Here is a 12,409-nt window from a genome sequence, read left to right on the forward strand (position 1 = left end):
TAATATTTCACAGGAGCCCAAAGGATAGCTCAGGGCAACTATAAACCATCTCCCCTATGAAATATTCATGAGAATATTCTACCTCTCCAAGGTTAGATATAAAAACACACTCTTCAACTAAGGTGCTGAAATCAAGAATATAGATCCACAAAGGTTGGTCTTGAGACTATTTTGAGTGTCGGAAGGACCAACTCAGGAAGCCTCTCTTGATTTCGATCTTTGTGAAGATAAAACCACATGGTATTTTCATCTTAGAAGAAGGTACTTTTTACCTCAAACAATTTTACACATATGGATCAAGACTACATTGGGCGAACAAAGATATCAATTATATTCTTCCCGACTAAATATAAAGTTGCAAATTAGAAAATCTAGAAACCCATTCACAGGTAGATAACTCTTAAAAAATTAAACTAGATTGATTTCCAAACTAAACGATTTGAACCTTAGAAAGATTTAAATACTATTTTAATTTTTTTATTTTATATATATGAATTTTGAATTGTGTTGATATATTTTTTATATAAGAATGATATTATATATATATATATATATATATATATATATATATATATATATATATATATATATATATATATACATGTATATACATGTATATAAATATATATATATATATATATATATATATACATGTATATACATGTATATATATGTATATATATGTATATACATATATAATAAAAAATATATATATAAAATACATATATGTATATGTATATACATGTATATATATATACATATGATTTTTGCAAAAAAAAAAAAAACAAAGGAATCTATACAATCTACAACTTGTAACACGACCCACGTACTTCATGATATAGAATGAATCAATAATGTTGTGTATAGCTTACCAAAATTAGATATAACAAGTATAATTTCTCTTTTCTTTATTTTTTATTTACTTATAAACATATTCTTGGGAAAATATTTGAGATTATAATGATGGTTAGAAAGTTGAGACTTCTAGTTGAAGTGGCCTCATGGGTGTTGTTTATCTTTTATTTTTTTTCCCCACTTAAGAATCTTAAATTAATTGTCAATATATATATATATATATATATATATATATATATATATATATATATATATATATAATTCGGTCCAATCTAATCGGACGGATCCAACAAACTATGTATCCCTGCTCAGCTAAACCGGGTACAGAGGTCCACGTTTCCCGCTTTCCCGTTTCTCATCACAAGGGGAACCTCCGCTCTTGCTCGTCTTCGCGCAGAACGTCACAAAGCGTAGGAAGCAACTGTTACGTCTCTTAGGTGGCACGTCAAGGAGAGTACGGGGAACAGCGACGCGTCCGTGGGCCCCGACACCAAGAAAATATCAACCCACCTTTTCTCGCAATTAACTCGTTCTGGCTTTTCCGTGTATTCGAGTGGAGTGGGACACGAGGCTACTTAAGTAACTCTACTCCATATTCGCCTCCCCGGTGTCAGATTTCAGGGGGAGAGGAATCCACGGCAGACAGAATCTCCCTCCGCTCTCCTCCACGCGCGGCGCCCTCGTTTCATGGCGACTCCTGATGACCTCGGGTCCTCCCTCCTCGGTCGTCGTGCCGCCTCCCGGCGGCGGATCTGGTGGTACGCCGCCAGTTTCGGAGCCCTCATCGGTAACGGCTCCGACATTGCTCCTCTTACTCTATCGTCGTGTTACTTGAAGCGAGCTGGCCTTTTCTGGTTTCTTGCAGCCTTGGGTATCTTCCTCGTCGTGGTGGTCGTCGGCCCCGGCGGCCACGACCGGGCGGAGAAGATTGGGCGGGAACGGCGGGGGATGACGGGGAGCCCGGAGGAAGTGGAATCGGAGGTGGGGGTGGTGGCGGCGGACGACTGGCGGTGCTCGGAGGTCGGGGCGGCCGCACTGCGGGCCGGTGGCCACGCGGTCGACGCGGCCGTGGCGGCCGCGCTGTGCCTCGGGGTGGTGCACCCGGTGTCAAGCGGGATCGGTGGCGGCGCATTCATGGTGGTCCGATCGGCAGATTCCGGTGAGGCCGTGGCCATTGATTCCCGCGAGACGGCCCCCATCGCGGCGTCGAAGGTTAGGCCTCTCTCGTCTCTTGTTGTTTTCGTGTCTCATCCATTTTTGCCTTCCATCCTACGGCCAATATTAAACCCACGGATGAGTTATTGGTGCTTTTGGACGTAGCGCTTTTGTGCGTCTTACTGGTGCACTCGTCATCATCAGCTTATTATTAGTTACATTTGTTTCGTAAATTATACGGACGAGACAAAACGCATCGTAGAGGTTGGCTTTCACGCTATTACGTGTTACGGCTTCACTGGATGTAAGTGGGTAATAACGATGATGGTGGATGCAATTGGTCGGCAGCACAGGACTTGATGGAGACCCGGCCCCACCTTGGCCCACACAGACGAAGCTCACCCACCCTTTATTGGCCTCTTTGTTGTGCGGTGCGGGTGACGTCCACTTCAACTCGTGCATCGAGATGCGTGCATAGAAGATGATGAAGCTGATGGGGGGAAACTTGTGAAAATGAGAGAAAGCAATCGTGCGTGACGTCGACTGGGCTTTCAGAGTCGTGCGGAAAAGCTGATGGTGTCAATATCGTAAAAATGACAGGACCCAACTAAGCTAAGCGGTTCCAAACATCCCGAATCTTAAAGCAAACCATGATGCATGCGATGCCTCGTAAGCAGCCCTCCCTCTTTAGATTAGTGTCACAGTAAAAACCCAGAAAATAATGTGCAATTTCCCAGTTTATATCGAGTCATACTCTTTGTGTTGCCTTTTCTATTCATGCATCTGCTGATCTCATATCCACATAGTTTAGTAAAGTCCAGTAAATTCTACATTGACATTTCATCAAACGCTGTCTCTGCATAGTTTATGTACAAATAAATGCACGGAAATCGATCACCATCTCACGGTTTGCAATTTGAACAGAACATGTACGAGAATGATCCAACATCCAAGTCCAAGGGTGCACTCTCGATGGGAATCCCAGGAGAGCTTGCAGGCCTCCACACAGCTTGGTTGAAGTACGGAAGGCTTCCCTGGAAGGATCTCTTGCGACCATCCATAACACTCGCAAGAGATGGATTCCTCGTCGTGCCTTATCTTGCAGATGCCATCAGGACAAAGGAGGAGGATGTACTTGCAGACCCTGGGTTGCGGGCGGTGCTAGCACCCGATGGGAGATTGCTGCAGACAAATGACACTTGCTACAATCCTGCACTCGCCAATGCATTGGAGGTGATATCAACCGAGGGACCGCAGGCGTTCTACGATGGGAGCATCGGTGAAAGGTTCATCGAGGATGTGAGAAATGCTGGCGGGGTTGCAACGATGGAGGATTTGAAGGAGTACAGGGTCAAGGTCACAAAAGCCATGGTAGCCAACGCCATGGGGTATACTATACTGGGTATGCCCCCACCTTCCAGTGGCACGGTGGGGATGTCTTTGGTGAGTGAGCGAGTGACACTTTTTTGCATTTGAGTTCCAAATGGCAATTTTTGATTTGGGCAGCTCTTTGATGATGACAAATAGGTTCTCAACATTTTAGGGAGCTACAATTCATCATCAGATGGTGTGGAAGGCTTGCTCGGTCTTCACCGGCTTATCGAAGCACTAAAGCACATGTTTGGCGTGAGGATGAATCTCGGGGATCCTGATTTTGTTGACGTCGAGGAATACGTCTCCGACATGCTTTCGTCAAGTTTTGCTCAGACACTTCAACAGAAGATCGACGACAGTACCACATTTGACCCATCCTACTATCTGGCAAGGTGATTTTTTTTTTTTTTTTTTTGGTGTTAATTCTTTTTCTTCGTGTTGCATCGGAGTTAAGACAATAATTATTGAAATAAATGATAAAGATTTGAATCAGGACTTGATTGGTGTACTACATTGATCATGATTCAAATGAATAGGTTAACAATGCATCAGTTTTGAGTCATTGAAATATTTGTTTGGAGTTCATCTGAAACAAATCCCATGCAGGTCTTAACATACATGTCCACCATGGCTGTGTTAGCAAGAAACAGACTACTTTGGCTCAGTTTATTGCATGTTTTCAGATGGAGCCAGTTGAGAGACCATGGAACGAGCCATTTGTGCGTGGTGGATTCTGATCGGAATGCAGTGTCTCTGACGACCACAGTGAATTGGTATTTTGGGGCTCGGGTGATGTCGCCATCAACAGGCATTGTGCTGAACAATGAGATGGATGACTTCTCGACGCCGACGGAAGCTACTCCCGATCGCCTTCCACCGGCACCAGCAAATTTTATCGAGCCAAAAAAGAGACCATTGTCTTCTATGACACCTATCATTATCCTAAAGGTGAGGATGATTCTGTGGTGGCAACCCTTTGGTGCACTGCTGCTATACATTGATGACTTCTACTGAGGAAGACTTAGCGGATTAAGCAGTAATGCTCTGCTAAAATATATGATACATTATTATTATCTTGATGAAAACTTGTGCAAAGTTCAATTGTACTATGCAACTTACTGAAATCGAGTGTGGTGGCTGTTTTGTGTTCAGGACGATCAGCTTGCCGGAGTTGTTGGGGCCAGTGGTGGAGTTAATATAATTCCGGCAGTTGTGCAGGTTTTCCTGAACCACTTCATACTGAGGATGGAGCCACTAAAAGCTGTTCAGCATCCGAGGGTCTTCCACACGGTTATTCTTTCTGCTCCTTTCAACATTTTCTTCTGGCCAACAAAGCATTGCATTATAGTCTTTTTTTTTCCTTGCTTAGATAGAATATGCATCTAACCTGAATCACATTTATAAGCCAACAATTTCAGAATGGGGTGATCAAAAGTATAGATTAGTGTAATCAATGATCATAAGTTTAAATCAAATTGATCCGGGTTAACATGAGTGGTTTAGGCCTGTTATATTTTGAACACAGGATTAGGATATGAGCGTCATCTTACCATCTTGATTCTTTTAATATTTTATACTTAACAATGTATGGGTATTCTTTAGTCATCTTTCGGTCTCTCAAACATAAATCGGCTATAATCAACAACTAACTTCTTTTATTTTTTAACGAAATTTCGACTCATTCTTTTGAGTTAAGATTTTCAAATCGACGATGACAAACTTGAGTTAAGCTAATCAAGGCTAACATATATGAAATTAAACATCAATACAACTCAGAAAGCTTCAGATTGTTAAGTTATAGGTCAAACCCAATATGTCATCAACTCTCTATCAATCACATGAATATTCTCTTAATAATCTGTACATTAGCTTATGGTTCAAACTTCTCCTGAAATTGTTTGGGTCTAATGATCTCTACACCGCAGCTCATTCCAAACGAGGTGCTCTACGAGAACTTCACAGCGATCGACGGGGAGCACATTGAGTTTGCAAACGAGGCGAAGCTGTTTCTGGAGCAGAGGGGTCACGTCCTCCGCAGTCTATCATTGGGTGCTGTCTCTCAGCTTGTCGTACACAACCTTCACGAGCGGGTGCCGAACATGCAGCGGAAAACAGATAGGAAAGCGAAGAACGGCGGCGCTGTCTTCCACGGGCGGCTAATTGCGGTCAGCGATCCTCGTAAAGACGGAAGTCCAGCGGCACTATAGCAGACGGAATTTTAAGTTGCAGCAATCTCTCTCTCTCTCTCTCTCTCTCTCTCTCTCTCTCTCTCTCTCTCCCATTACGTGTGCTGTGCCTCTGAAAAGAACGATGAAAGATAGCATTACATGTTAACCGCACGGTTAAATATAATCACATACCAGTAACATAATAGGAGTTCTACAGATCCCAAGATAGGGCGAATAATTGGTACCAATTTTAAGCTGCTTTTTGAGATCTATTTGCACGATGGCATGGTCAGGATGAGCAGACGTACACGAATAAAAATAATAAACACAAATATTAGACACTTTAACTAAGATACGAGCGCCCTTATAGACGTCAATGACGGCAACAACAGATCCATGTATTGACCACAAATAATTGGAATATTATCACTTTATTGTTGTTGTCGGTATAAACAATCAATTTGTATGCTGGGCAGGGTTATCACCATCTATTAATGATGCTTCGGTATATATATTCGGTTCATGATCTTGTCCACAAAACTTGCAATGAAATGATCTATGTTTAATACAAGTGCAGATACATGGTTTTATCCTCGGCGATTATATACTCTAGCTGTTAAGATTATTTCAATTCAACACTCGATTAATGTCACCGATCTCCTGTTCTGTCTTAAATTCCCCACCCGAACGCATCATCCCATGCATCACATCACGCCACATCCCATGCGGCAGATATGAGGACAACGCAGCCAAGAGGAACCTCGGGTACGTACACCGACTCCAGTGATTTTACTAACAGCATAATATTTGTGGATTTGTCGTAACAGTTAGCGTGATCCGAAATATGATACGAACTTGTTAAAGAAATTTAAGATGCAGAATTAACAAGCGAATGCAAACAATTCAATAGTTGAACCCCAAAAGATTTGCCTACAAGAGTATGGGTTTGTTTGTATCATATAATTCACACAAATCACTGGATCAACATATACACCTCCCACGTCCACCTTCTAAGTATTATGCATCATATGTGGATCCAAACTAGGTCCCATTCTCTGTGAAAACCCAAGTTCCATATGTTGCCTATCATGAAATGCAAAGAGACAGCATATGGCTATAAAACCATCAAAAGACACAATACAGACATCATGCAAGCTATATGGTTAAAAAGAAAACCAGATCAACACACGATACAAGGCACCAATTCTAATGGGCTGACATGACCAGAATTTAGCCACAGGCAAAAGTGAATGTCAATGAACCAACAAAAAGAAAAATGCAAAACAAAAAGCCAAGCCTGTCCTGAATACTCGACAGCATGCACTCGATATCGTTGAGATAGAATGTCAACATGCACAACAAAGCCAACAACATGCATGCAGATCGAAATAGGAAGATATTTTGCAAAAACTATATCATCAAAAAGTGCAAAATAACTTACCAGACAAGCTGATTCTGCAGAATTGCCAAGCATCATAGAGTATTATGTCATCTGCCTTCAAAAAGCATGACTTCAACAAAGCCCTTTAGCTAACATGACCATGACCATCTTCTTGCCAGCTAATTGCCTAACTAAATAGAAAAATGTAACACTGCTAACAAAAGCTACAAAACATCTGGGAAGAATTGTGTAGAACTTCAGCAGTGTGATGCAAGTAGAAGCACTGAGGTGCCAAGTTAGACCAGTTCATGCACAAAAATATTAGGCATGATGAAAGGCCCAAGTAGCAGGTCTGCAATCCATTAGAACCTTCTGCAGCTAAATCTGATGGCGTATAGACATCTCCACACGGTCAAGGTCTTTTTCTATATTCTCCGTTTCCAAGTTTGGTTATAAAATAAATCCACACTTTGATAATCCTTTCAAGTTACTAGGACATAAAATTATAAGGAATACTTCGTATTCCACAACACTTTGAGCTGCAAAAGTTCCAACCAGAAAAATGATATCTACTTTGAGCAGGGTTGACCATTTACCAGGCCATGATGGATTTCCAGTTGGAAGAACATCAGCCATGAATACTCCCTTCACTCCCCTCTTTCCAGCATGGTAGTGAATTGATGAACATCCTTGAGAAACACACCAATTATGTGACCAACAACTCACTCCATCCCGAATCCAGGGCCACCCAAAAACTAACCATCCTTTAGCATCACCTATATTTCCATCAAAAAAATTTGGAGCCGATACTACATCGACACTAGACACCTAGAAGAATATAGTCAGTCATGAAAACATGTTTCTGTGGCATCCCAAACTGATGCAATTCCACAAGCAGCAAGCTTCTCTTAACTGATACTTCCACAGAACCCAATCAGTACCATGTATCATCATAGTATTAACACTGACTAAAGGACTATCAAATTGAAACATAAGTGCAGCACATGGTCTTCGGTTGAACAAAGAAACCACACACCACAAATGACCAGATAGCTTAAATGAACTCCAAGTACGTTGAAGGGGAAAGCTTTCTTACAAATGGAGGATTCACAGGGCCCACCTATCCAAAGAATCAATGTAACAACATTCAGTATGTTCAGAAACAACAAAAGATTAGTTTATTCAGCATCTACAAAATCAAATTGCAAATTTAATCAGATTACATACCTTCATGTGATGCAGGCTGCCCAGCTTATGGCTGCAAAAATACTTATCATGCAGGTTCTCCATGGAAAGTCCAGCTCTACCAGTTTGTATAACAACGACATTGAGCCGCAAATATAAAGTAAAGAGAAAGAAGCTTGACCAACCAAATGAATGACTGCTAAGAACAGACACCAGATGTTCACTTTATGTCTTTAACCCCAGTAGCAAGTAGAAGTCATAAAGCAATAACAATATGAAAATGAAAGCCCCAAAACCGAGTAAGTGCTTTAACAGTATCATCTTCAATTCCTACAATATGCATGCTTGAAGAACAGTAAAAGTATTGAGCAGCATCAAGCAAGCGATTGTAAACCAAAGAAGCCAGCTAGAAGTGTTCAGTTGGTTTGCATTGCTTCTGCATGGTACTTATCCAAATCAGCATCAAGTGCGTCAGCAGAAACTGGTTCACCGCGGCCTTTGCCTCGACCACGGCCTCTCCCTCTTCCACGGCCACCACCTTGTGGCCCTGTAGAACCCCTTCCTGGTCCAGTGCTGCAATTCAAAAGCAAGTTAAGAAGACTCATGTTAATTGAAACAGAGATGGCAGAAATGTTAAGCTAACTAAGTTATTTATGTGTTGTTTCATTTAAGAATTGAATGGAACAGCTAGGTGTGTGAAAAACAAATCTATGAAACAAGCACATGATCTCTAAAAAGATAATTAGAATCTGTTAGTAAAGCATTGTGATATAAATCAGCCAAACTACAACATATCAACTGGGTGTTGGATTCATTGAAGGCAAGAAAACAAATTATACACTTAGGTATAATAAACATTACCTAATATACATGCAGAGAAATAAAAAAACAAAAACTTAGTCTTTTTTCTGGAGAACTGACGTTTTTTTGTCACTGTTAGTAGTTGGTATCAACATGATCGGTTATTCCAAAAATGGTGTTCTATGTTCAAAATGGTTTCAAGTATGATTGTAATATTCTTACAGGATATGATTTCAACAATGATTTTGTGTATAAGATAGATGGAAGTATATCATTATCACCACACAATTGCCCCTAATATGTTAGCTTGAAGTTTCTAAAGGAGATGATTCAGCCTGAGATGTAAAAATACATTTTACTCAATTGGTCAAGAGTCCAAAGTAAATGGAAAATACTGTTATTTAATTCTATAGCACTTGGCAACAACGAACATCCATCTGTAAAATGGACCCAATGAAAGAACATCTTTGATGAACCAATATCTCTCTGTATCATATTATCTCTCCAAGTATCTACCAACTTCTTCCCCAAAGTTCTTCATAAGCACCCTTCTATCCCCTACATTTCTCTTGAAACCTTTACCGAATTTTCCATGTGCTGTTTATGCTGCCACCCCCATGAGTACCTAGGTTATGTAGGCTTCTCTTTCGTGCTTCCTCCATTGTGACCACCATAATTCACAGAAGAAGTGCTAATTGATATCCAACCCCAAAATATGCAATTCAAGTGGAACCTAGTCAAACCTCACCTTTTCTTGAGGATTGGACCTGACCTGTACCAGGAATATCTTATATTTTTCACATTCTTCAAAAGAATCTTCGGCATCAAGTGTTGATCTTAACAAATGTACATCAAGGCAATATTACATCTGAGACAAGACTCAGAACCCTTTGTAAAAATAACTCTACTTTATGAAACATATATGTCCAAAAAGTTTTAACTTTGGAAACAATGGATATAATGAGCCATAATCATAAAATGCTGGGTAACAGAAAGATGATAATAGGCAGATGCAGTCAAGTATGTACACATCTCAAATACCTTGATTAATCCTTTTTTTTTTTACCTTGATCAATCTTATAGTCCAAGAATATATAATGTAAAAATATGAACAATCACAAACTTAGTCATCTTTCAAACACCATATTCAAACAAACAATAGACAGATTAAATCTGGCAACTCATGAAGCAAGAAAACAGACCTTTTGGAAGAGCCATTAAAGTTTCCAAAGACAGATTGAGGGATAGCAGCCGGTGTTGAAATGTTCGTTCCGATAACTTCTATTTTCATTGGTTTTCCATCAAGCAGCACATTGTTGTATCTCTTAACAGCTGCTAAAGCATCTGCCCGCCTTGAAAAGACAACTTCAGCCGTTCCCTTGATTTTTTTTTTTTCCAAGAATGAGATGAAGACAACTATGTTGAAACCCAAGAACCTCAGTCAAGCTGAAGAAATACCTTAGATCTTCCACTTCGGTCATAATTTATTGAATAGCGCTTCAGATCACCAACCTCTGAAAAAAGCTCCTGGAACAAATAAAACATAACAACTTAAACAAATGCAAAAACAACATGAGCATATGCAGAAAACCAAGAATTGGAATATAGGAAAAAGTAGAGAAAAGAATTCTCTTCCTATATGAAATTTGAACAAGTATCCAAACTCACACATGCATGTATCTTACAAATTGCACCAATATTTGTTTTCTGTAAAATGAAACCATAAATAAACATGATACATAGAAACAAACGTACATTCATCTACAAGAAAGATGTCAGAATTCCAGTGAAATACACAGAAAATATTTTAGACAAACAAACACATCCAATGTTTTACCATCATTTCTTGATTATCATTTTTCTACCATAATTCTTGCTTTACAAAAAGAACATTTCTTTACAAATTCGAGAAGCCTACTTGTTTCGTAAAAACGTGTAGTCTGAAATTTCCAGTAAAGATCAAGAAACTTAACTAGCAGTTTTTCAATGGATAATGGTTCACAAAATTCAGAAAACAGGATCTAGCTACCAAACAGTGACTCAATAATTCAAGCACCCTGAGATAATAAAAAGAACAATTCTTTCTCTCTTTTTTTTGGGTATCCAGATGCTATAACCATTTTTCATAAACCCCGTCTCTTGTTCTGTCTAACCCTACAAGCTACCATATGTTGGGTTCTGAGAAGGTATTCCCTCTTAATACTCACATGAATGTTTGAGCCGGTCTGAAAAATGTCCGGATCATAGCACCAGAAAATCCAATCCAGGTAATTTATGTGATAGAACAACAGATCCACATATCTTGCTAGAAAAGAAAGAGTGCACAAAAACGAATCATAGGCAAAAACATGAAGCTCGTCGGGCATTCAACAAAACAACTTCGACAATCTGAAGACAAGATATCAAGATTCAGATCCACCAACAAAAATATCAGATCAGAAAGGACAAACGACAAGAATACGAATATCACCTTGATATCTTCATTCGAAACCCCATATTCCAAGTTGGAAATATAGAGCTTGGTGCCGGTCTCTATGGAGGAAGCCCTACCAGCAGGAGCAGGGAGCGCACCCGTCTGAGCGGCGTACTTGTCATGCTGCCACGCCGAATCGGGAGCCTGAATCGAAGATCAAAGCGGGAAACCCTAAAATCAGAGGACACGTTTCGACCTGACCGGCGAAGATCAAAGATCGCAGGGTCTACGGAACCATAAAGCGTACCTTCGCGACTGAATAGGGGGCGGATCGGTTCGCCGACCGATTGGGAACGCGTCGGGCAGGTCCGGCGCCAGATCCACGGCCTCGCCCGCGGCCCCCGGGGGTGGACTTCTTGTTGTTCTTGATGATGTCGTCGAGGGACATGTCCAGGGCGCTCGACATCTCCGATCGATCGAGTACGGGGCGGCGGCTGAGGAAATCGAAGAAAGTGAGTGGGGGAGGGGAGACGTTACGAGATGTGATCGAGAAGGGGGTGGCGAGGGTTTCGAAGAAAGTGGGACAGGCGAGATGGTCTTAAATTATGTAGAATCTATTATATTATTTATTTATTTAAAGAAAATGTAATTACAGCCACCTAACAAAGGTGTCGTGGTGTAGTTGGTTATCACGTCAGTCTAACACACTGAAGGTCTCCGGTTCGAGTCCGGGCGACGCCATCAAAATATATTATTTTCTATATATGTTAAGATCCCATAGTTTTGCAAAACAATAATTTTTTCTATATTTTATAATTTTGGAATATGTTTTTTATATATATTTGGAATGAATTTTTATAATATATAAATATATTTTGAAATAATTTTGGATGAATTCCCTAAAAAGCACTCATTATTTATGAACTAATGCGTTGTGGCTGGTGAGTTAGTACGGCTCAACCCGCGGGTCGATGTCGGGAGTCTTCGGTCGGTTGAGCTGGTTGCCGAGGTCGATCACGCCTGCAGGACGGGATACTAGCGTCGGAATGTTGATTGGCATCTCTCAATCGGGAAGCT

At 40.5% G+C, this 12,409-nt stretch overlaps 2 protein-coding genes and 1 non-coding gene across 3 annotated transcripts; 2 read left to right on the forward strand and 1 right to left on the reverse strand.

Moving 5' to 3' along the window:
- The first annotated feature begins 1,389 nt into the window (after positions 1-1,389).
- LOC103988889 (glutathione hydrolase 3) lies at positions 1,390-5,768 on the forward strand. Its single transcript, XM_009407564.3, has 7 exons — positions 1,390-1,642; positions 1,721-2,067; positions 2,935-3,453; positions 3,538-3,776; positions 4,068-4,332; positions 4,537-4,674; positions 5,310-5,768. The coding sequence occupies exons 1-7, from the start codon at positions 1,543-1,545 to the stop codon at positions 5,589-5,591; spliced, it is 1,890 nt and encodes a 629-aa protein (XP_009405839.2). The 5' UTR covers positions 1,390-1,542; the 3' UTR covers positions 5,592-5,768.
- A 2,506-nt stretch (positions 5,769-8,274) lies between these two features.
- LOC103988888 (THO complex subunit 4A) lies at positions 8,275-11,915 on the reverse strand. Its single transcript, XM_009407563.3, has 5 exons — positions 11,640-11,915; positions 11,390-11,536; positions 10,378-10,446; positions 10,122-10,297; positions 8,275-8,691 (listed from the first exon to the last, which is right to left on the reverse strand). Exons 1-5 carry the CDS (start codon positions 11,796-11,798, stop codon positions 8,535-8,537), a joined length of 708 nt encoding a protein of 235 aa, XP_009405838.1. The 5' UTR covers positions 11,799-11,915; the 3' UTR covers positions 8,275-8,534.
- An 84-nt stretch (positions 11,916-11,999) lies between these two features.
- Positions 12,000-12,073, forward strand: TRNAV-AAC (transfer RNA valine (anticodon AAC)). Its single transcript has one exon. It is a non-coding gene; the product is annotated as a tRNA-Val (tRNA).
- Positions 12,074-12,409: the final 336 nt, after the last annotated feature.

Source organism: Musa acuminata, chromosome BXJ3-6 (assembly GCF_036884655.1).
Source record: "Musa acuminata AAA Group cultivar baxijiao chromosome BXJ3-6, Cavendish_Baxijiao_AAA, whole genome shotgun sequence".
NCBI classification, from domain to species: Eukaryota; Viridiplantae; Streptophyta; class Magnoliopsida; order Zingiberales; family Musaceae; genus Musa; species Musa acuminata.